The sequence below is a fragment of the Delphinapterus leucas genome, chromosome 4, assembly GCF_059928025.1.
Source record: "Delphinapterus leucas isolate spDelLeu-1000000601 "Yukka" chromosome 4, BTC_Dleu_Yukka2, whole genome shotgun sequence".
Classification (NCBI taxonomy): Eukaryota; Metazoa; Chordata; class Mammalia; order Artiodactyla; family Monodontidae; genus Delphinapterus; species Delphinapterus leucas.
In genome coordinates, this window is record NC_143132.1 from 2517721 (window position 1) to 2541607 (window position 23887).

The following is a 23887-nucleotide window of genomic DNA, read 5'->3' on the forward strand; positions in this document are numbered from 1 at the left end:
GATGGCATCACAAAGGCGCCGGACGCCGCTCGCAGCGCGTTCTGAGAGCAAGCGCGGCTGCCTGGGCAGGGGGCGGACCCCCGCAGCTCAGGTTCGCGTCGCGCCTGCCCGGTTCCGCGGTCTCTCGGTCGCCAAAGTTCAGGGCCGTTGACTGCGAGGTTAGCCGGCGTTGGGTGTTGGCCAGGAAGAGATGGATGGCCAGTGTTACGTCATCTAGCATTTTTGCGCCCACTCCACGAAGTCCCCATCCGATCGGCAGCTGTTCCCCGGGATACGCGGCACCGAGTCTTTAATCGCATTGGACTCCTCGGGCCGCCTGGGCGGTGTGGAGGCGGGGGAGAGAGGCCGCCCTTGGGGATTTTGGCGGGATGTTGCGGCAGCTCTTTCTCCGGCCGCCCTAGCGGCGGCCGGGCTTCACCTCTCCGACCGGCGACCGCCAGTGCCCGTGTCCCTGCCGCGAGGATTGGGAGCGTGAGCTTGTGGGTCCGCCCGCGGGCCTGGAGGGCACGCACGCCGGGGACTCGGCGGTGTCGGCTCGCGGCCGGCTTCAGACAGACGAAGTCGTAGTTGTGCGGGAACCGGTACCTTTGAACGCACAGGCTGCGCCTTGTTTTGCGAACTCTGTGGGCGTGTAGGGGCAGGGCAATGGACTGGGTGATGTCTCCCAGTTCATGGTGGTCGTCTCAGTTACGTAGCAGCCGGCTGCACGAAGGCCCCCTACCGGGGCAGACTTCCCGAGCAGCCTGTGGTCGGAAAGCCTCGGCCTTTGCTCATGGATCTTGGGCTGAGCGCGGGTGCCGGGCCAACAGCCGCTGGTTCCATTGAACGCATCGCCCCTTGGTCTGACATCCCCCGCCAAACAGGAGAGGCCTGATTCGATTTATTTCGCAGGACACTTACACGTGGGTCTCACTGTCCTTTTACTTTGCAGTTAACAAGTTTGCAATCCCGGCTAAGCCAGAGGAGCCAACGCGGGATCTTGCCGACCGAGCACCCGGGTTTCCCGCCGAGAACGCTGCCCAATCTCTGCGAGGCCTCAGCCTCGCGGTTCTGCGTGCCCGACTCTCGGCGTGGACGCGTTCCCGCGCTTTCTGACGTTAGGGTCAGAGGGCGCGCCGCCGCGCAGGCGCACTGAGCCGAGGCTGCGGCGGCCATGGGGGAGGCGGGCGGCGCTGAGGAGACCTGCCGGGTCAGTGTGGGCGCTGGGCCGCCCGCCGTCCGCGGGCCTGGGCTGTGGCGCCCTCCGCTCCCCGACGCTGAGCCGCACCGCAGCCCGCCTCGGCCTTGCCATGTGTGCCCGGGAGGGCCCTGGGCGTCGTCTGCGGACAGCATGGCCTGGACCGGGGATGGGGGGCGGCGACCCCAGGCCCAGAAACCGCGCGTGCGGGTCTGGGAGGCTGAGCGGTGGGCGGTGGGCGTGCTCCTGTGCCTCCTGTGTCCCCACCCGCGAGGTCCTGTCGCCGGGTCGGGCTTGTTCGGCCTCACGGTTGCCCGGCTGTCACAGCCGCCGCACGTGGTGGCGCCCGAGCGGGGGTGGGGTGGGGGGGGATGGACTTTGGAGCCGCATCCGGATTCAGATCCTGCTGGTGTCCCCTGGTCCTGGGGTTCCTGAGAGTCACCTAGCCTGCCTGTGCCCCCGTTTCCCAGCGGGACAGCCTTGAGGTCTGTGGTGAACACGAAGCGCGCTGGCCAGCAAGGGGTTTGGCGCACCCAGTAGGAATCCAGTCAGATTCATTTTCCTTGTGATTAGCGTGGCGCTGGCGGAGCGTTAAGAAAAAGTTGCTGGCGTTTCCCTGGGCTTTCAGCAGTAGGGCCTCGTTTGCGCTTTGGAAAAACTGGCTCGTCGCTTGAAGGCTGGGGCTTCACCGCTCTAGCTGTAATGTACATAGTGGAGGGCACGTTAGGTGAGGACGTGCTTTTGAAACAGTTGTGAACCCAGGAGGTGTTAAAGAGAAGGAGGCAAGCTCACTTGGGCTGCTGGTTTTAGTCACCTGAGGACGAGTGTAGTGATCTTAAGGTGTGCTTGTTCTTTTAGCATATGGGAACCAAAGAAGAATTTGTTCAAGTCAGAAAGAAGGACCTGGAACGACTGACAACGGAAGTGATGCAAATACGGGACTTCTTGCCCAGAATACTAAACGGGGAAGTGCTGGAAAGCTTCCAGAAATTAAAGACTGTAGAAAAAAGTGAGTGTTACTTCATCTGTAGCAGTGTCTAATGGTGACAGCAGTCTGTTTCAGCAGGTTTGCCTTCCGTAGCTGTGAAGTGACTATAAATAAACTTTAAGGTACTGTTATAGTCTTTGTGATTACGTTTGGGAGAGTCTGATAAGGCACAAGGGAGGGAGGTGCCCACGATGAGCAACTTGGCTGTGTGCAAATTTGTGTTGGAGGAAAGGGCTGCCAACCTTCTGAGTATCTGCTACCAGCTCTCCTTTCTCCCCCTTTCATCTTTGGCGGAAAAATTTTATGCTTTATCATTTAAGAGCTCTGTTCCAAAAATTAAGTCTTTTTTGTGTCACTTAAGGATCTTGCCGTGCAGCAGCCTTGCAGGGGGTCAGATGTGTCTATAGAGATACTTCTCTCGATGGAGGAACGGGTCAGCTTTAGCCCTGATTTAAGTTGCTAGGACTTGTGCACTCAGATTCTGAGATTTGAGCTCAGCCATTGTGTCAGGTATCAGTCTGGGAGCCCTGCTGAAGCTCTTGGAGCTGTTTCGGATTGATTCAGCACTTGCCTGACTGAGGCCGAGTTACTATCAAATCAGCCTTCAGGGGTTAAGGCTAACTTACCGTTGTGTTTGATTGTTTGCCATCACTGCTTAGCCTCTAGAAGAGGTGTATCTGCGAGGCCCAGGTCATGTCTTTAGCGCTAGTCCAGGCAAGAAGGTGTCTGGACTCAACAGTACAAGTTTCTGGTGTGTGGAAAAGTACCTGGTCAAGGGGCAGCCATGTCCAGTTAGAGGGGAGAATGCTCATGGTTGCCGTGGCTCCCTGCCTGTTTATTCTCTCTTGGAATCCTCAGATCCGCCCTCGGCCCTGTGGTGTGCCCTGCGGTGTGCCCTGCGAGGTGGGCTCCTGCAGGCTGCGTGCCTCTTGCCTCCTTGCTGGCTGCCAAGGGTGCTCACCGATAGAAGGCGTCAGCGGGCAGAAGGAGTGGGGTGTTTCCTCCCGCTTCCTCCACAGCTGTGACTCGCACCCGGGAGCCACCCGCAGCTCTCACTGGGCTCCAGGAGCGCTGTTTCCCCCCCTCGTTCTTTCAGCTGGAGGGCTGCTGCTAGTCCCAGGGTGCCTTACCATCCCTTTTGGGTCTCTGACCCCTGCTGTCCCCCCTGTAAGTAGTCCTTTCCATAAAGGCCACACCAGGGTTCCCTTGTTTCCCGCTGGGACGCTGCCAGGTATGCCCCCGTCACTGGTTACCATAGCTCCAGGTCGTTGTCTTCTTAATTTTCTTAGTCCTGATCTCATGCTCATTTCGGGAAGGAAAGTGCTGATCAGCAGCTGAGTATGTCAGCCTGCTGCGTAGTTGTATTTCTCACTGAAAATTAATGAACTGGCATTCTGAAGAATACTTCAGGGTCTTCTCATGAGTTGGTGAGCGCAAGTCAATTTTTGGAGATTAGTCCTCTGTCAAAATCAGGCTGGTGGTTACAAAAACGCGGCCCACAAATGAGTCCATGGCGACTTGATCAAAGTTAGGCTTTAGGAGATCTTGCCTCACAGCCCTTGGTCTTCCCCAGCCACACCATCACCTCTTTTCCATTGATCTTCTCGGTCTGCTTTGCTGAGTCAGCCTTCTTTGCAGCAGCCTTTCAGCTCGTGGAGGTGCTCGAGGCTCAGGCCTAGGTCCCCTTCTCTCCTCACTCCGTGGCCTCTCTGTGGGCAATCTCTGCACACACATAGCTTTAGTTGCCATCTTGATACCAGTGTCTCATAGGTTTTTATCTAGCCTGACTTCTCCAGGCTCAGGGCCCTGTATCTAACTCCTACTTGGCATTTCTTCTCGCTTGTTTCACATTCATTTCAAATTCTAAGTGTTTGGGGCTTCCCTGGTGACGCAGTGGTTGAGAGTCCGCCTGCCGATGCAGGGGTCACGGGTTCGTGCCCCGGTCCAGGAAGATCCCACATGTCGCGGAGTGACTGGGTCCGTGAGCCGTGGCCGCTGAGCCTGCGCGTCTGGAGCCTGTGCTCCACAACGGGAGAGGCCACAACAGTGAGAGGCCCGTGTACCGCAAAAAAAAAAAAAAAAAAAAAAAAAATTCTAAGTGTTTGTCTTAGTGTTATCAGCCTGCAGCCATCAGGAAGGACCTGTATTCTGACAAGGGCAGATTATTGGCTCGTTGCAGTGAGGGAGACCACACACCAGAGGGACTGTGGGCATTTTGCCAACAAAGGAAAGGACAGAGTTGCTGTAGGATTTGAGGCAGGGCCGAGTTTAGGTGGAGTGCACATGGAGCTGTGATTTCATAGGCTCCAGGCAGAGTAGGTCTGTGTGTGAAGGGGTCAGCATCAGGTCTCACTGCAGTGGCCCCAGGTCCTGCTTCGTTGAAAACTACAAAATTTAGGTACATGGTGGCACATCAGGTCTAGAAATCCTTTATTTGAAGCTCTGCAGCTAGCTGGCTATCAAGGCTCTGCTCTGTGTCACAGTGACTGCAACCCTGCAGGCGAGAGTGGATGTTTCCTCCTCCTTACTAGTGTAATTCCAAATAGCACAATTTCTGATAGTCTAGGATTTTAAAGAGTAAACTTTCTCTGAACAAGAAATCAGTAGCCACTGAAAGAAGGGTTCATCATGACACTTTACTCTTGCAGTGTGTCCTTGGGAGAAATGCTGTTTCCTGTTAACTTGGCAGCCAGCTTTCTGTGTCTGTTATCCCAGCCTAGCAAATTGCAGGACAGATTTTCATTTTCTCAGAGCAGGCTAATTTTACTTTCTCACGTCTGACTCATGCTATCCTGCCCCTACCCCACTGGACACCAGGCTTTCCCAGCCTTCCCAGGGCACCACCATCCAGACAGAGACCTGGGATCCTCCTTGTTGCCCACCTCCCCTCTCACCGTTCTCTCCCCTTCCAGCCCCGGCCTGTCTCCCCCGTAAGTCCTGTACGTTTCCCCTCATCGATGCATCCACCACCTCCATCGCCACTGCCTCCACCGAGTCCAGGCCCCTGTCACTGTGCCTGAATCTCTGCTCCTGATAGCATTATCTCATTGCCACTTGCCAGTCCACTTTGTATACTGTAGCCTGAGTAATTTTTAACAATTCAGTCTGATTATGTCATTCCCCTGCTTAAGTCAGTTTTCAGTGGCTTCTCTTTGCTCTTAGGATAAAGACCAAAGAACAAACAAAACCCTGACCCAAACCCCCTACCACCCCAAACCTTAAAACTGTACCGTGGCTTGAAAGGATTTGTACTATTGGACTTAGCCTCCGGCCCAGACTCATTTCCTTATCTGACTGCCTAGACAAGATTTGTCTTCCTGTTGGATGTTGTCATAGCATCCTGTACTTTTCCTTCAGACAGAATGGTTTTAGTCCCATCTTACAGTATAAACTGGTGGAAGGGCAGGGTCTCCCGTTATATTCTCTGTGCCTGGCTGAGTATTTGGTCCTAAGGGACCACCCAGCCTCCCGTCCCTGCGTGCTCTTTTTTTAAATTTGCAGTGGTATCTCGTGAGGCCAGTGTGTGCTGCAGGTCACCGGGTGTATAGGAGGGGAGGGTTGAAGCGGACCGGAGTGCTTGTGGTCGGCTTCACTGTGAACCTTGAACACGAGCTGGCCCTTGAAGACTTCTGCTTCTCTGGTCTGAGGCCTGGCCTAGAAGATGGCCTCCTAAGAGGCATCTTTCACTTAATTTTGGCTCTTGAATTCTTTTTTTTTTTCTTTTTTTGGCTGCACTGCACAGCTTGTGGGATCTTAGTTCCCAGACCAGGGATCGAACCTAGGCCCTTGGCAGTGAAAGTGCGGAGTCCTAACCACTGGGACGCCAGGGAATTCCTTGGCTCTTACCACTCAGGTGACATGAAAGAAAACAAAAATCACCCCCCCCCGCCCCTTTATCTCTTTGTGAGGACTAGGTCTGATGGCCCTTCCTCGGCCTTCCCAAGGGCCTGTCTTCCCAGAGGGATCACATGAGCCATTGCTTTGAAAATGGGTCCCTTAGAGTCAATCCAAGAATCACACGGTGGCAGCAAGAGCTGTTTGACATGTGGGTTCATCCACCCTCTCACTGGCCTGTGGTCTAGGACAGTTCTTGGCTTTGACCAGTATCAGAGTTGCTGTGTGCCTCCCGTCTTAAGCAATGAGAAAGGGCAACGTAGGAGTGGATGCAGGCAGGGAGGAAGGAGAGGGAAGCCACACACCTGACTTTAGGGCAAGTTTCTCTAGGAGAATAGGTGTGGATCTTTGGATGGTTTGGATGGGCTCAGGCTGTACAAGCCAACCAGAGGGCTTAGGGTGGTGTGATGGGTGTCAGGTCGTGAATGGGACTTAATTCTGCCTCTAGCACGGTAACTTAGTTTCTTTTGGGAAACTGGGCAGTAGGTGGTGGAGTTCGGAGTAATCCTACAAGGGTGTTGCCTGAGAATCTTTGGGGAATAGATGAGCATTGAGGGCAGAGGCATGATTTGTTAGAAGGGAAGTGGGACGATGTTTTAGGCTAGGGTAAGGCATGTGTGAAAGTCACAGATGGGAGTGAGCAGGATTGTTCGTGGGTTAATCGGCTAGCTTCTCTGCTTGACCTGTGGAGCAGAGATCGGGGTATAGCAGATGTCAGTAAATGTGAGCAGTTTAAGGAAGGCAGAGTAACCACGGATTATTGTTTTAACTTTGAAAGCAGAGGCTGTTGGAAACTAGCACATGGAAATGACTTCAAAATAGTGATGAAAATGACATTTTCAGGGGAATGATTTTTGCATCTAAGTTAGGATAGGTTGAGGACTTGGTTGGAAGGGGAAGAAAAATTAACGGTAAAGTGCTCATCAAGGAAGGTCTGGACTTGACGTTAGAGTGTGGACTGTGGCTGCATGGATGGAGTGGACAGGACGTGAGAAGAAATGGTTGGTCTGGTTAGGCTCCGTAGGTGGGCGCAGAGCTCAGCGGGAGGATACGGGGATGCAGGAGTGGTCTGTGCACTGCTGCTGTGGGCCGTCTCCGCTGTTGCCCTGTCTAGAACGAGGACAGCCGCGCCTGCCTCACTGGAGGCATCAAGCGTTACAGTGAGCTCCCCTTTGGCACGTGCTTGGTACAGGCGGGGCTTGGGTGCCCTCCACGGAGAGGACGAGGACGTCCTCAGGTGGAGGGGCCCTGGACACTCGCGTAGTAAATGGGTCCCCGTGATGCTGCAGCGCCGCACAGCCCTCCTCGCGGCGGGTGTGGAGGGCCGATGCAGAGCTGTACTTTGGGGGGTGGGGTGGGGTCAGCACTCATAACTCTCGTGTTGTTCAGGGCTCAGCTGTACTCAGTAAAAGTCAGCTCACCCCCCTTTTCTGTCGTCCCTTCTAGTGCACGTTCTTCCAACGGTGAAGGAGGTATCACTACATCAGCGCATGGCACGAATTTGTTTTAAACTGGGAGAATCCTGCTTTTTTAAAAAAAATAAAATTTTATATAGTATATGGTTGTTCAATATGTAAAATAAATGAATGTTGTATTTCCTGCATAATTCTTTAAAAAATTCAGTTTTATAACGTTTACTTTTAAAATCAGTGGGTACAATGAAGGTGGTTTTTTTAGAATTTATTTATTTATTTTTGGCTGTGTTGGGTCTTGGTTGCTGCGTGCGGGCTTTCTCTAGTTGCGGCGAGCTGGGGCTGCCCTTCATTGCGGTGCGCGGGCTTCTCATTATGGTGGCTTCTCTTGTTGCGGAGCACGGGCTCTAGGCGTGCGGGCTTCAGTAGCTGTGGCACATTTGCTCAGTAGTTGTGGCTCACGGGCTGTAGAGCACAGGCTCAGTAATTGTGGCGCACGGGCTTAGTTGCTCTGCGGCATATGGGATCTTCCCGGACCAGGGCTCGAACCCGTGTCCCCTGCATTGGCAGGCGGATTCTTAGCCACTGTGCCACCAGGGAAGTCCCCAATGAAGGTGTTTTGATGAAAACAAAAATTTAATGTTAGACATTTTGGAAGACGGTTGCAGTACCATCCTCAGTGTCCAGTTCCTATTTTTAATTGTGGTTGTTAAGTAGCAAGAAAAAGACAAATCCCAGAGATAAGGAATTGCAAATGAGAAATGTTTTAAACAGCTCACCTTGTAACATGAGGACAGTTTTCAATTAAACTGATCTTGAAGCTTGAAATCAGAGGGGTCAGATATTTTTGTTTCACAATTAAGTCACCAAGTCTCAGAATTTCTTGCGTTTCTTGGTTGGTAGGTGTTCATTTTGGAGAGAGATGATAGAAAAGCCACTCAGCCTGTTTAAATTTTCATTGTCTTATAGAAGACACTTTCCAAATGAATTGTGTTGCATTTGAGATGTTAAATGATATAATTTAAAAGCAACTTGCCACCTTAGTGGCAGTCTGTCAGATATTCGCTCAAGAGTCTCAGAGGCGTTGGAATTATTTAATTTTACGTGTTGACGCCGAACATAAGCTACAGTGTCATTACTGACATTTTAAAATTTGCAACATTAGTTTTAACTTAAAAAATTTATTTGTTTAAATAAATATATTTAAATGTTAGTAGAGTGCATATCAGCAATGAATGCAAAGAAGTGCAGCCATGATATACTGGAGAGATATTTGACTAGGTTTTTAGCAGAGAGGAAAAGTTACTTTGTGTAATTTGAAATCTGTACAGCAGCACCTTACCTCTGTGAGCATAGTCCAGGAGAACCTTGTGTGGTGATGAAGGTGTTGTATGATCTATGCTGTCTACGTCTGTTTTAAAAATAGCCACTAGTGGGCTTTCCTGGTGGCGCAGTGGTTGAGAGTCCGCCTGCCGATGCAGGGGACACGGGTTCGTGCCCCGGTCCCGGAAGATACCACATGCCGCAGAGCGGCTGGGCCCGTGAGCCATGGCCGCTGAGCCTGCGCATCCAGAGCCTGTGCTCCGCAACGGGAGAGGCCCCAACAGTGAGAGGCCCGCGTACCGCAAAAAATAAATAAATAAAAATAGCCACTAGCCATCTGTGCCAACTGACCCAATGCCATTTATTGAAAGGGCAGTCTTTCCCTCCTGTGCTACAATGTCTTTTGTCATAGTAGCTAGTTTTATGTGGGTCTGATTCTCAATTCTTTATTAGCTCTGTTATTTCTTTTAAAATTATTTTTAAATACTAGTATTTATTAGTTTTTGTGTTGATTTTCTACTAGGTTGTTGTTTATTCTAGCTCCCTGATGAAACTCTCTTGTTGTCTATTTCTGGAACATATCAATCACAGTTATTTCAGAGAAGTCTGAGTCTGATAAATCCATTGTCTGGATCACCTGCTGATCTGCTTGTGTTGTCTGTTTTTCCTGTTGGTAGTTCTGGTAATTTTTTTTATTGATTAATGGATTTTAAAGAATGAAGTGTGTAGAGGCTCTGGATTTGATATTTTTCTCCAGCAAGAACTTTTTCCCCCGGCTTCTCTCAGTCAGTTAGAATGGAGTCAGAGTAGTTCACCTAAATCCAGTTAGGCATTGAGCTCGTTCACGGCTGGTTTCAGTCTTAGTTCAAGCTGGCCTGTGTCTAGTTCATTCTCCCTCTTAGGGTTTTAGCTCTTCAGGGGGGTCTAACTGAGAGCTTGAGTCATTTCCCAGAGTCCTTCCATCTAGGCAGACCCTGCCTGACCTTCAGTTCTTTTCTCTTTTTTAAATATTTATTTATTTATTGGGCTGCACCAGGTCTCAGTTGCGGCATGCGTGTGGGATCTAGTTCCCCGACCACGGATCAAACCCAGGCCCCCTGCACTGGGAGCGCAGAGTCTTACCCGCTGGAGCACCAGGGAAGTGCGCTGACCTTCCGTTCTGACCTCTCCAGAGCCATGAGGTTGATGACAGCTCCGCCTGGCCTCCTGGCCTCTCTCCACTCACCGCCCGCCCGCCTCGCTCTGCAGCCCCTCTGCGCTTTCCCTGTGCTTCCATCTCCTCCAGGATCACGGCCTGCCCTAGGTCTCGGCTGCCTAGTGGCTCTGTACGCCGTGGCGAGATGCTCTGCTTAGCTCTGCTGCCTCTTTGCCTGTGCTGCTTTTGAATATGCAGGTGCCTTGGGGAAGAGCGGGCTGGGAAGTTGCGCTTGCTCACTTCAGTGCACCTCCCTCTTCTCTAGGTCCCGGCTCTCAAGGCCTACATGATTTGGTAACTCCCAGATACTTTGAAACAACTTTTTTCTGGTTTGTTCAAATTCTGCTTTCCTACGTATTCTTGGGGGGGAAGATTGATCTGCTGCATCACCATGCTAGCTGGAAATGGTTCTTCCATGTATTTTGTTACGATTTTTAAATTGTTAAAGATGTGGTGTCATACAGAAAGCACAGGCTATGGAGATGTTCCAAATTAATGGAGACTAAAGATACATGACAGTTAAATGCAATACCTGATCCTAGACTTGATGCTGTACCTTGAAGGAAGAAAATGCTGTAAAGGGCAATTTTAGATCATTTGACAAAACTCTAATGTCTGTGGTAGATTAGGTAAAGGTATGTTAATTTTTCTCAAGTTGACAACTGTGTATACTGGGTAACTAAGACATTATCCCTATGCTTGGAAAATGTTCACTGAAGTATTTAGAAGTAAAGGACCATGATATATGTAACTTACTCTAAACTGGCTGAAAAAATGTACTGTGTGTATGCTTGTGTATGGTCCAAATGATGAGCAAATGTGGTGAAATGTTAACAGTATGTAAGTGTGGGTAAAGGGTATGTGGGTATTCGTTGTATTATTTTTATTCATGCAGCATTTTGTAAGTTTGAAATTATTTCCAAATAAAACAGCGAAAAACATATTGTAAAATGGAAATACTAATTAAATGTTTACAGAACCATAAGCATCCCTGAGGCACTTGGGTTCTTAGCAGTGGGGTTTGAAAAGCACTGCACTACGTGATTTCTAAAGCATTTGTGGGGTGTTTTGAGATTAATTGCCCAAGAGTTTGATATTAATGAGAAGAGAGGGGGGGCCTCTGTTTCAACTCAGAGAAGAATTATTCTGGCCCATAGAAATATGAGCTAGGGACTTCCCTGGCAGTCCAGTGGTTAGGACTCCGCGCTTTCACTGCTGAGGATGTGGGTTCGATCCCTGGTCGGGGAACTAAGATCCCACAAGCTGCGTGGTGCAGCCACCAAAAAAAAAAAGGAAAAAGAAGAAATATGAACTAGAGAGAGAATCATTAGAGAGTGAGTGCCAAGAAGATATTATTTGATTTGACCAAAGGTTTATTGTGGCCCATATGAGATAATAAATACCAGAGTGTATCAAGTCCAGCTCCTGGCAGGAAACAGAAGGGGTAAACAGAGCATATCATGAAGCGATGACAGACCAAGGTGGGCAGGGTTTGGGGAACCAGCACAAGGGAGGCGAAGGCCCAGAACCTGGAAGAGTGGGGCGCCGTGGCCTCCCAGCGAGCGGCCAGACTGGCAGGAGGGTGGGTGCTGGGCAGGACCATGCCTCAGCTCGGAGGAGGAAACCACTGCTGCTTGAACCTGGCAGGGGTAATGCAGTGGGTAAGTCGATGTCCCACCCTGCCTCCTGTCCTTGTTTCCTGTGGGGACCCACTGTCCAAATCCAGCAGGCAGGGGAGCCGGTCGCTGTGGAGGTTGGGTTCAACCTTTTACCTCTCGGGACAGAGCAGGTTGGAGAGTGGATCTGAAGGGCGCGTGGAGACTGTCCAGAATGCAGGGGACTGGGAAAGGAGAAGATGGACTGCTGTTTGGGGCTCAGTGGACTGAGGAGCAGAAGGGTAGCCAAGGTGGAGGGGTGGAGACATGTGTTGCTTGGACAGATCACTATCGACCACCCAGTTGTTAACATTGTATTTTATGCCAGTGAATGAAAAGCAGAAGTCCCTGACTCTTTGGTTTGGGAAATTACTTTAACAGAATTCGTTTGAGTTCAGCAAGGTTGATCTTAGTTTTCTGTGCTAGAACTCAGTTGAAAGTCAGTCAGGTAGGTATGCACCGTATGCCTGGTATGTGTCAAGCTCTGCTAGGTGATGTGGGGGTATAAAAAAGATAGGATCAGATCCTTTTCCTTGATAATTCTCGGGAGACTGAGGAGCTGCAACGTGGAGGTGTGAAAAGGTAGAGCCAAGTACATTGGCGGTGCCAGCACAGGACAGATTCCTATTAGTCACATGTTTCCTTCCTCTTAGGAAAGAGTGCTCCGGTGGCCTTTACGTTAGGAAAAGAAGCAGATTTTTGGCAGCGCAGGAAAAAAAATTTCTATTTCCATATTCTGGTTCCAACTCTCCTCCCCCACTCCTTTCGGTTTGTTTTAAAAATTTGACAGCTAATTAAAGTGTCGTTTGGCTGGAAATGCATTTAAACTCTTTAACTGAAGGGTTTTTTTGTGTTTAAATGAATCCCGGAATATTCTCATCTTTTCACTTTTTCAACTTACATTTTTTGACAGGCCGATTAAGTTAAAATGAGGTCTTTAGGGTGGGCCCTAATCCAGTATGACTGGTATCCTTCTTAAAAGAGGGAATTTGGACACAGAGACAGAAGTACACGGAGGGAAGATAATGTGAAGAGACAGGGAGGAGGCCAGACAAAGGCAGAGGCAGGTTGGGGTTACACTGCTGCAAGCCCAGGGACGTCTGGGGCCACCAGAAGGCGGAAGAGACGGGGAAGGATCCTTCATCCGCAGATTTCAGAGGGAGCGTGTCCTTGCCAACAGCTTGATTTCAAACTGTAGCCTCCAGAATGATGAGAGAATACATTTCTGTTCTAAGCCACCCAGTTTGTGGTACTTTGTTATGGCAGATCTAGGAAACTAACATACCCTCCAAATCTCAGCTCATAGTAAAGATGGATTCCATCAGTAGCTAATTCTAAATTCTTTTCTAAACCTATTAGTGAGAAGAATGTAAAAGTTGATGGCTATTAAAAAGCCCTTAGTTTGGATTTGAGACTCTTTACTGAGCTATTTTGATTAAAAACATATTTTTTTCTTATTACATGAAATATCTGATAATTTATTAAACATTACAATTAATAATGTATTATAAACATGCCAGGTGGTAAAGGGTAGGAGAAATCGATCCCTTTTTTTATAGTTTAAATTTCTTTGGCTGGGTTTTAGTCACCCCGCTTTTCATTTATGGCTCTCTGTACCCTTCCTGTGGGTAAGTTGATAGTCATTCTCATGTTATTAAAGCTATCAAAAAAGGATTCTAAGCTTCAGAACTTAGAATGTTGAAATGACCTGTGATTTAGGTTGTTTCTATATACTGATAGTCTGTCTAGGCCACCCTTTTACTCAGTTAGATTTCTCCTTCATTTTGAATGCTAAACCTTAGCAGTTGAAATACAGTCTAGGCTGGGTGGCAGCCTCTTCCTTGTTCTAATACTGAGGCTGGGTAAGGTAATGTCTTGACCATGTACAATGTACTGCATATGTATTATTTCTGTCCCTGATTTTTAAAACAAATTGCAAAAGCAATATATCCTCTTGTAGAAGAATAAGACATACAATCAAAATAGCTGAGTTTTTTTCTTTATCCAAGGATTAGCTGGACTGTATAAAGAAGTGAAATTCATTTACATGACAAGTATTTATAAAGTGCCTGATCGGTGCTGTGTACTATTCTAGGCTCGTGAGATGCATCAGAACACGTGAAGATCCCTGCCCTTATGTTTCAGGCGGCAGGCGTGCCGTGTGGGCCAAGTTGAAAATGCAGGGAGGTGGCGGCAGTGCTCCCTTCTCGCCACAAGGCGGTGGCCTTGTACAGCACAAAGCCACCACCTGCCTCCTGGAGAGCCTGGGGTGGGTGGGCTGACACCCCTAACAGTGCCTTTGCATTCTGGGGGGTAGAGTGGGATGGTTTAACCCCGTCCCTTTGCTGTGTTGACTTACAGTGAGGTCATAGGCAGCTATACAGAGTGAGAGATTATGAAATTACCATAGTGAGTCTTTTGGGTGGCCATAATTAATTCCTACATATTTTTACACGTGAGCCATGTTATTTCCTGTCTTCCTTACCATGTTTGAGTAATATACAGTTTAGTAATAGAAGAAAAAAAATAAAAATTAACTGCAAAGAAAAAGTTTTATGCCACCAATGATTTTATCTCAGTTTTCGTTCATTTTGTTTCTTTTTGTCTGTGACCGTTTGCAGTTCACATTTCATTCATAAGTTTACCATCGTTACAAAAGGCAGATATGTATTTTTCAAAGTATAGCACTTGATTGATATAGTTGGTTTCTTGGGTGGCCAGGATTAGTGGGACAAAATTAAGAATTCCAGTGAAAGTCATGTTGTGGCATAATACATCCCACCCCAGTTTCTAAGAAACCCGTTTTAAGAGAAGCTTTGCCAGCTGTTTCACAATCGTTAACTGAATATTTAGCTTTAGGTTTTAATCCCTCTTCTAGGGCAAAGGGTCTCTAGAAAATGTAGGCCTCCCTTTATTTTTCCAGAGCTTTTGGAATGCCTGCATTGTTCTTGGCACTGATCCCAGCCCCCCACCCCCACCGCCAGTGTCTCGTCTGGGCTTTCCTTGCTATCCCAGACCCCTAGGTCATAAAGCCACACCCCTTCTCTTTTGTCCGTTGGAGGAAGTGTCTGGGAGCCACTTCTCTAGGGTGGAGTGATGCTCCATTTTCCAGCATCTGCCCTATGAGGCGCTCTCAGGGCCGTCTGCCTTGTACTGCCTTCCATTTTTCCCGCTAGTTTACATCCCTAGGGCTGGGCTCCACTGTTTGCTTTGCTGGCTGTGTGTTGATCTCATTTTGTTGGTGGTGAGAGATGTGGCTGTTGCCCTGAAGCAGTCACTCTCAAACCCTGTTCCCAGGCCAGCTGTATCAACCTCACTGGGAACTTGTTAGAAATGCAGATCCTCAGGCCTACTTCAGAGGCAGAAACTGAGGATGGGGCCCGGCAGGCTGTGCTCGGACAAGTCTTCCAGGGGATTCTGATGCACAGGAAAGTTTGAGAATCACTGTCCCCAAGCAGCGCTACTTTAATTAAGAAGTTACACCAGTAGCTCTGAGCACAGGCCCGTGCTCAAATCTTGGTATATGTTAGCATTAAAACTGATGATATCTTAGTCCTTGAAGTCAAGGCACTTAAAACTTTAAAGCACCTGTTTCTTTGCTTTTTGAATGTCAGTATTTCTGTAGCATAATATTTTTTATTTAGAGTTGACAATACGGTTGATTTCAGAGTTATTAACACAGATGTCTTTTGGGATTTTTGTTGGCCCTTTGAGTCATCACCTGAACAAATGTGGTAGAGAGGGAGCGTTCCCTACCTCCCATCTTTCACTGTGGCCACCTCTTGTCTCCATTGCCGCTGCTTTCACTTCTCCATTGACTGCGGCAGCAGCTGTTCCTGGGCAGTCAGTCTGCCTGTGGTGAGACGAGCTTTGTGAATCAGCCCGGCTGGCACCGTCTCCTCACTGAGCTGCCTTCTGCTTTTTATGGAGCAGATACAAGTCTGTGCCATGAGACAGTCGGGCTGCTCAGCCCTGCCTTCAATCCTTTAAATAACACGCTTTCTTAAAACCTTGAGTGCAAGTCTGGCAGTAAAATGAAGTCTCAGAAACAGAAAACAGAAAACAAAAAGGTGCTTTCTGCCATGGGCAAAAAACGGACAAAACCTTAAAAAACAGGACTGTTAGAATATTGGTTATTCAAGGACTGGTTATGTGAATAATCTTACCTAAGAGATCAGGTTTTCCTAAGAGAAGATTAAGCAAAGTGGATGCTCAGGAGAGATTAGTGATTTGAAATACTGAATATTCTTCTGTCTCTTCTAGATCTGGAAAGGAAAGAGCAAGAGTTAGAGCAACTGAGAATGGATTGTGAGCACTTCAAAGCCCGCCTGGAATCTGTGCAAGAGGACAGCGTGAGAGAGAAGAAGGTACGACGCCCACAGGGTCCCTGCGAAGTGCCAGCGCCGTGGCCGTGACCGCAAAGTGGCGCCGGCCACAGCCCAGCCCGGAGGCCTCAAGACGCTGCATTTTTACATGTATTTATTCTGAACGGGCTGGAAAATAGTTGATCGTTTGGATTTTACAACCATTTAATGTGGGGGATTATTGGTGCCTTTTGATAGTCACTTACTGTTAATTCAGTGTTTAAAAGCCCGATCCAAGTTATTAAAACTCATAATAATCTTGAAAAAATCATGCATACAATGATTTATAATCAGAGATAGATATATTAAATAGAAGTATTTGTAGTTAACTTCACACATCATTTCCTGATATTTTAGAAATAACCAATTATATTTCATTTTAATATTTGGGGAGACTAACAATATTTCTTGAAAATTATACATTTTTTTGCATGGAATAAGTTATTTCCTCTTCTGTAAAACTAGAACTCTTCTGCCACTTCTGCTGAAATTCGGAGCTTGAATTTTTATGTTTGAATAGTAAAGGAGTAATAGTACTAGTGACAGAAGCCAGGATGTGTTGTTAACTGTGTGCTGGCAGGCGGTCAGCAGCTGTCCATGCATCTCACTTGTTTCTCCCAGCACAGCTGGATCAGCAGGTGCTGTTAACCTGCCGGAGTGAGAGGAGGCTGGTCCCAGGCTCCACTGCCGTGTGCTAAGCTTTGTGTCACACTACCTCCTTGTGTGGAGGAGTTCTGAAGGTTTGTGGCTGCAGTGGAGGTTTTCTAAAAGCGATGGATTTTGTATGGCCTTTATTTTTCACCCACATATTTGTTAATTGTTTATTTATCAAGAAAAACTATTCCTTAACCCAGATATTCATAGTTCTTAGTTTCATAGTTTAGGAACACAGGTAAGTGACAAACTGCCATGGAAATCAACCCAAAGACATTCTTTACATTCCAAAATCATTTTACACTCTGAGAGACAGTAGCTTTCCTCATCGCCTCAAAATCTTTTATGGAATCATAAATTCTGTAGAAATCTGCATATGCCTTCTTTCTTGGTTCAGCCACAGCAAACTTATAGAAAGCTGCAGCTCCCAGAGATACAGTGAATGCTCCAGCAATATGAAATTGCAGACACTTGGCCAGAAGGCCATGCATCTGAGGTTTCATCAAAGAACTGGAAGCCACGGTAGTTTTTCTCCTTGAAAAAGATGGCTCAACAACATCTTTCCAGACGGATGGAGAAATGGACTGTATAGACTTTAATACTGAGCACGTAGAGAAGACCAGGGAAAGAGTTTTAGTCTCAAAACTGAGTTAGGTTGAGTGCCACACATTGAAAGCTGAAATTCTAGCTCAGTCATTTCTGTTCAGATCATGATACACTAAGATGGACGCATGGTTAATTTGTCTGGACCTAAAAGTTTCATTGTCTGAAGGAAGTCGACCAGCAGGCAAGAAGGAATTTGATAAATGTGAACAATGCAATCCATTGGTTCTGTACTCCTTAAAATACCAAGACGTCCTTGTTAAGGTTGAAGCCCAAATTGGGCAGAATCTTAGATTTCCTATATTTTAAATTGATAAGCATAGGAAAAAATGCATGTTTGGCTGGCATTTTAGATGTAATGCTTAAAAATAAGCCACTCAGGGAAGGTGCCAGAATAGAGGAGGGAATGGCTGTGGTAAAGTAGTGTCAGATCATCAGCATGTTATTGCCCAGACACTTTGACCTTAGTTCAAATGTGGGAATATTTTAGGTTAAACCATTACCTATTTCCAGTTAGGCCTCCTGCTTAATAGTCCCGCCAATTTAATACAGGTTGGAGCCCCTGCAAGTTTGCTGTGACAAGGCCCTGTCTCTTTCTGCTGTAGGGAACCGGCAGTTTCCTTTCCTGTGGCCTTTTCTGCCCAGGTCTGTACAGACCGTGAGGCTGGACTCTGGAAGCTTATTTTAGAGTTGAGGAACTAGGAAAGAATCCAGGGCTAGATACTAAATTACAGTATTTCTAGTAAGTACTTCAGTTGGGGTAAAAGTCATTAAGGAGAAGGCAGACATCACTGAATCCAGCATGTAAGGAAAGATCAGAAAACAAAGTGTGGACTCAAAATTGTAAAGGAGATGCTGGGTGGAAGCAGCACCTAACCTTCTAGAGGTTCGTCACTGGGACAAGAAAAGCTTGGTTCGTGCCCTCCATTGAGGTGTCTCCTCAGTGACAGTCTAATGGGGTCAATTTGGGCCTAGTTGGGCCTTGTTGTGATCTAAGGGGTGGGCCGGGAGAGTCCTGGCAATAGCAGCCTTTGAACTCAAGGGAAGAAAGCACCAGTGAAGCTGTTGGAGGATGTCTGAATTATTATTTGAAGGACTGTGCTGCTACTGTAGGGTTAGCTGAGGCCTTCCACAACGTCTCTGCTGGCACAGCATTTAGTGCCTGGCCTGCTTCCCCGTGCACGTGGACTTGTTTCAGACAACGGGCAGAGTCACAGCGTTCTCTCTAAGGAGCCATGGTTCCCCGGCTTACCTATGGCTTCATCCTCTCTGTGTGTTTTCTTAGGGCAGCATCTTTCATAGTCAGTAAACTAACTTAAATGTGGACTGCTGTTTTTTCATTATCTATATTTTTAATTTGTTAGGAAAGAGTTGCTGCTTTTGTGATGATAAATGGGAAGTTGTTGCAAACATTGTATATTATTTCAGGAAAGTTTTTAAAGAGAAAGTAACTGATAGGATAGTTCAGTTACTATAATCAGAAATGAACTACACAAAGATTTTAAAGGAATCTTGAAAATTTTGTGCTTGCTACCCTGTTATGTATGAGTATTCGCTTTAGGTAAATATATCAGAGTTTGATTATTGTTTCTTTTTAAAATACAGCTTTATTGAGGTGTATTTTGTATACCATAAAATTCATCTGTTGTAAAAGCCTAGTTTGATAATTTTTAGTAGATTTATGCAGTTGTACAGCTGTCACCCGAACCAGTTTGTGTTTTAGTTAAGACAGTTTTTGAAATAATTATAGATTCACAGAAAGTTGCAGAAAGTCCAGGGAAGACCAATACCCTTTACCCAGTTTCCTCCAGCGGTAAATAGCTTTCACAGCTACAGTTTAGGGAAACCAGGAGACTGACATCGGTGCCATCCACAGTGCTTGTGCAGGTTTCACCAGTTTTACCTAGACTTGTTTGAAGTTCACCAGTTCTGCCTGCACTTGCTTATGTGTGCGAGCATAGTTCTGTGCAGCTTTATCACGTGTAGATTCATGAACTCACCTCCGCGCTCAACGTACAGCACCGTTGCATCACCACAGAGACCCCGTCGCGCTACCCCGGTGCACCCATGCCCAGCCGCTTCCCCACGCCTGCCTCCTGGCAGCCACTGACGTATACAGTTGCCACACGGTATCTGTCTAACTCTCTTATTTCAAGAATGCCATAGAAATGGGATACTTCAGCCTATAACCTTTTGATACTGACTTTTTTCACTCAGATCCTTCCAAGCTGTTGCATGTATTAATAGTTTGCTTCTTTTGATTGCTGCATAGAATCCCAGGGTATGGAAATATCACAGTTTAAATATTCTCCCATTGAAGGACATTTGGGTTGTTTCCTTTCTTTTTTGCTATTGTGAACACGTGTGTATAGGTGAATATATGTTTTCGTTACTCTGGGATAAATGCCCTAGAGTGCGATTGCCGGGTTCCGTGTCAGGTGCATGTTTAGTTTTGTAAGAAATTACCAAATTGTTTTCCAGAGTGCTGTACCCTTTTACATTCTCACCAGCAAAGCATGAGCGACTCACTTCCTCCACACCCTAATTAGCATATGGTGTTCTCACTGTTTTTTATTTTAGCTGTTCTGATAGATGTGTTGTAGTGATTCGCATTTCCCTGTTGGCTAATGATGTTGAACATCTTTTCATGTACTGATTTGTTGTCTATATATTCTCTCCTGTGCAATATCTGTTTGTGTCTTTTGCCCGTTTTCTAGTTGGATTTTTTTAACTGTTAAAGTGTTCCTAGTATATTCTGGATAGAAGTCCTTTATTGGACATATGCTTTGCAGATATCTTCTCCCAGGGTGTGGCTTGTCTCTTCTTTTTTCTCATGGGGTCTTTCACAGAGCAGACGTTTTAAATTTGGATGAAGTTCAACTTGTTGATTTTTGTTTTTATGGATTGTACTTTTTGTGTTATGTCTAAGAACTTTTCACCTAACCCTAGGTCCCAAAGATTTTCTCCTGTTTTCTTTCCTAACAGTTTTATATTTTTATGTATTTTGTTTATGATTCTTTTTGAGTTAATTTTTGTATAAAATGTGAACTTAACGTCGAGGTTCATTATTTTCTTTTTCTTTTTTTTTTCTTCGCCTATGATTGTCCATGGTATTTTTGGTCTTTTAGATTTTAGCCATTTTAGTGGGTGTAATGGTATCTCATTGTGGTTTTAATTTGCATTTTCCTCATGACTAATTTTCTTGAACATTTTTTCGTGTGTTTATTATCCATTCATATATTTTCTTTGGTTAAATGTTTATTTAAATCTTTTGCCTTTTTAAAAAAAATTTTCTTTGTCTGAGTTGGGTCTTCGTTGCTGCGTGCGAGCTTTCTCTAGTTGCAGCGAGCGGGGGCTACTCATTGTGGTGGCTTGTTGCAAAGCACAGGCTCTAGGCGTGCGGGCTTCAGTAGTTGTGGTACACGGGCCTAGTTGCTCCGTGGCATGTGAGATCTTCCCAGTCCAGGGCTCAAACCTGTTTTCCCTGCGTTGGCAGGCGGATTCTTAGCCACTGCGCCACCAGGGAAGTCCTGCCTATTTTTAATTTAATTTGTCTTATTTTTGAGTTGTAAGAGTTCTTTATATATTCTTCATACAAGTCTTTTTTTTAGATATAGAAATATTTTCTTTTAGTCCATGGCTTGTCTTTCTACCTTCTTACTCGTGTCTTTTGAAGAGTAAAAGTTTTAACTTTTGATGAAGTTCAGTTTGTAATTTTTTTTGGCTGCACTGTGCTGCTTGCGGGATCTTAGTCCCCGGATGCTGGCAGTGAACGCACTGAGTCCTAAGCACTGGACCGCCAGGGAATTCCCATCAATTTATAATTTCTTAATGGTATGATTTTGTTGTGATATCTAATAAACATTTGCCTAACGCAAGGTCACAGAGGTTTTCTTCTCGAAATTTTACATTTAGGTCTGTGATTCATTTTGAGGTTTTTTTTTCACGTATGAATATCCAGTTGTTTCAGCATCATTTGCTGAAAATACTACTTTTTCCCTTGAGTTGCCTTGGCAGCTTTTAAAAAATCAGTTGCCATACGTGTCAGTGTTTCATTGATCTGTATGTTTATCCTTATGCCGTTACCACAGTGGTTTGATTTCTGTAGATTTGTTTTGTTTTGTTTTTAAATCAGGTGGTGTTAGTCCTCTAACATTGCTTTTCTTTTTCAAACTTTTTTTTTTGCATTTCCATATGAATTTTAGAATCAGATGATCACTTTGGGCAAATAAGCCTGCTGAAATTTTGATCGGGATTGTGTTGAATCTGTAGATCAGTTTGGGGAGAATTACCCTCTTACCAATATTGAACCTTCCAACCCTTGAGCATGGTAACTCCTTCCATTTATTCGGATCTTTACTTTTTCTCAGTAATGCTTCGTAGTTTTTACTGTACAGGGCTTGAACTAATTTTCTTAAATTTGTTCCTAAGTATATTCTCATTTTTGGTGTTATTGTGAATGGAATTATTTTCTTTGAGTTCCTCTTGATATTATTGTACTGTTTGTGCAGCCCTGTGTCAGGGCATATCTGCCTGTAACCACCAAATGTGACCATAGAAGACAGTTCTGACGGTTACTCTCAACAGTTCTTGTTGATCTTAGAGAAGAGCCACCGTAACCAGACTAATCAGAATGCAGCCTGCTTCAACTGTGAGAAAAGCCAGAATTCTGAAGGAAATGCTGTGATACAGTTTTTGCGTAGGTCACCTTGGCTTGAGTGGCTGAAGCGCAAATCTAGGAATCTAGGCAACTGTTGTGATGAAGCCAGATATTAAAAACCCAGAGTTAATAAATCACGTAAAGCAGTGTTAGCATGTGTCATAGGCTCAGTGACCATTTTTCTCCTAAAGTAAATGTGACTATATGTATGAAGGTGTATGAAGCTCTGATTACCAAATGCATTGTCCCCAGGTAGATATGAATGCCACCCTAGGCCAAGTTACAAAGTCAACAAAGTTCGATTTGTGGTCCGCTGCTCCCTTTTCTCCACTAGGCGAAAAGCCCCCTCTAATTGCCCTGCACTCACCTCTGTAGAAGAAAAAGCTAAAACATCTCATATGCTTTAACTTTGTGGGCTGTTGAGCTAATTATACTTCGGTATAAATGAAGTTAGGTTTTTGTATTTTTTTTTTTTAAGGCCATAGGCACGGTTACAGGAGAGGGATAGCTCTTTCTTTTTTAAAAAATTAATTAGTTTTGGCTGCATTGGGTCTTCGTTGCTGCGTGCAGGCTTTCTCTAGTTGCGGTGAGCAGGGGCTACTCTTCGTTGCGGTGTGCGGGCTTCTCGTTACGGTGGCTTCTCTTGTTGCGGAGCACGGGCTCTAGGCACGCGGGCTCAGTAGTTGTGGCACGAGGGCTTAGTAGTTGTGGCTGGTGGGCTCTAGAGCGCAGGCTCAGTAGTTGTGGTACACGGGCTTAGCTGCTCTGCGGCATGTGGGATCTCCCCGGACCAGGGCTTGAACCCAGGTCCCCTGCATTGGCAGGCAGATTCTTAACCACTGTGCCACCAGGGAAGTACCAGGTTTTTGTATTTTTGAGTTTATCTATTATTAAGTAAGGAAATGCTCTCATCTTTTAAGGGAACTTCAGGTAACAAGGAATAGTGAAACTGGTGTTGACAGTTGGGATGGGCAGGAAGCCCCACATCACCCAAGACCCACCTGAAGGTGAACCTTTAGGAGTGCTGTGTGGTCAGAGGTGACATCAGGGGGACAGTTCACTTGTTAAGAGCCCTGGCTTCAGAAGCCCAGTGCTGGTGGGAGGCTGAGAAATCTTGCCTGGCCTCCGTCTTCTTGTTACGCTGGTGCTTAGCTTGCTGGTTCAGGGCACGCCAGGGAGGCCCTTCCTTCTCACTCCTGTCCTGCCTCTGCTCCTGTCTTTCCTGCCTGGTCTTGGCTGTGTCACATGGCATTTTTATAGTGGAGTGAGCCACTTGGCGGCGGCAGGCACCTTTATTAGAAATACTGCTCTATGTAGGGACTGCTGTGTTAGCTTGTTACTTTCTTCGGGTGTCCTAGTTGGTGCTGTCCTGGGCATAGCCACGTGGGACCTGAGATGCCTCGTCATCCATCTTACTTAAAAGAAGATGAATTCAAGTCTTTGGCAGTATTTATAAACTCTAATGCGGTAGTATGTTCTTTTCTGTGGCTGTTATTTTTGCCTCTGAAGTTTTTAAAAAACTTATGCATTATGCCTCTCTAAGGGCTAGTTTACACTTACCAACTGTTTACTATATTCTGTGTGCATTTCTTTTCTTTAAAAATACCTTTGAAAGAGGAAACACAATAGAGGGATTTTGAGGTTGAAAGCTGTGCATTTTTCTGATTTTATTTTGTTTCGATTTCAGGAGAAACTGGCTCTTCGACAGCAGCTGAATGAAGCAAAGCAGCAACTCCTGCAGCAGGCAGAGTACTGCACAGGAATGGGCGCAGCAGCCTGTACCATTTTGTGGGGTGTCTCCAGCAGTGAGGAGGTGGTCAATGCCATCCTGGGAGGAGTAAGCATGCCCGCGGGCCGTCTGGACATTGTTGAGTAGTGCTTGTGCGACTTAGAGGACACAGTGCAGCCATTAAGGCGCCTACAGACTAAATCCATTTCTTTTGTTCATCAGATAGTTCTGGA

General features: G+C 46.5%; 1 protein-coding gene and 1 pseudogene across 3 annotated transcripts in view; one reads left to right on the forward strand and one right to left on the reverse strand.

The window, feature by feature from the left end:
- The first annotated feature begins 2 nt into the window (after positions 1-2).
- The window catches only part of HSF2BP (heat shock transcription factor 2 binding protein), an 83626-nt gene continuing 59741 nt past the window's right edge, over positions 3-23887 (forward strand). Inside the window, exons 1-5 of one of the 3 annotated variants that reach the window (XM_022596806.2) lie at positions 3-158; positions 932-1189; positions 2036-2186; positions 15908-16011; positions 23613-23762. In XM_022596806.2, the coding sequence (XP_022452514.2) occupies positions 1154-1189; positions 2036-2186; positions 15908-16011; positions 23613-23762 (441 nt within the window). In that variant the 5' untranslated portion in view covers positions 3-158; positions 932-1153. Of the gene's footprint in view, positions 159-566; positions 1190-2035; positions 2187-15907; positions 16012-23612; positions 23763-23887 lie in introns of those variants that run through there. The other 2 variants (XM_022596808.3, XM_022596809.3) reach the window with 2 other exon arrangements.
- On the reverse strand, positions 16956-17177 carry LOC149749252 (cytochrome c oxidase subunit 6C pseudogene; annotated as a pseudogene).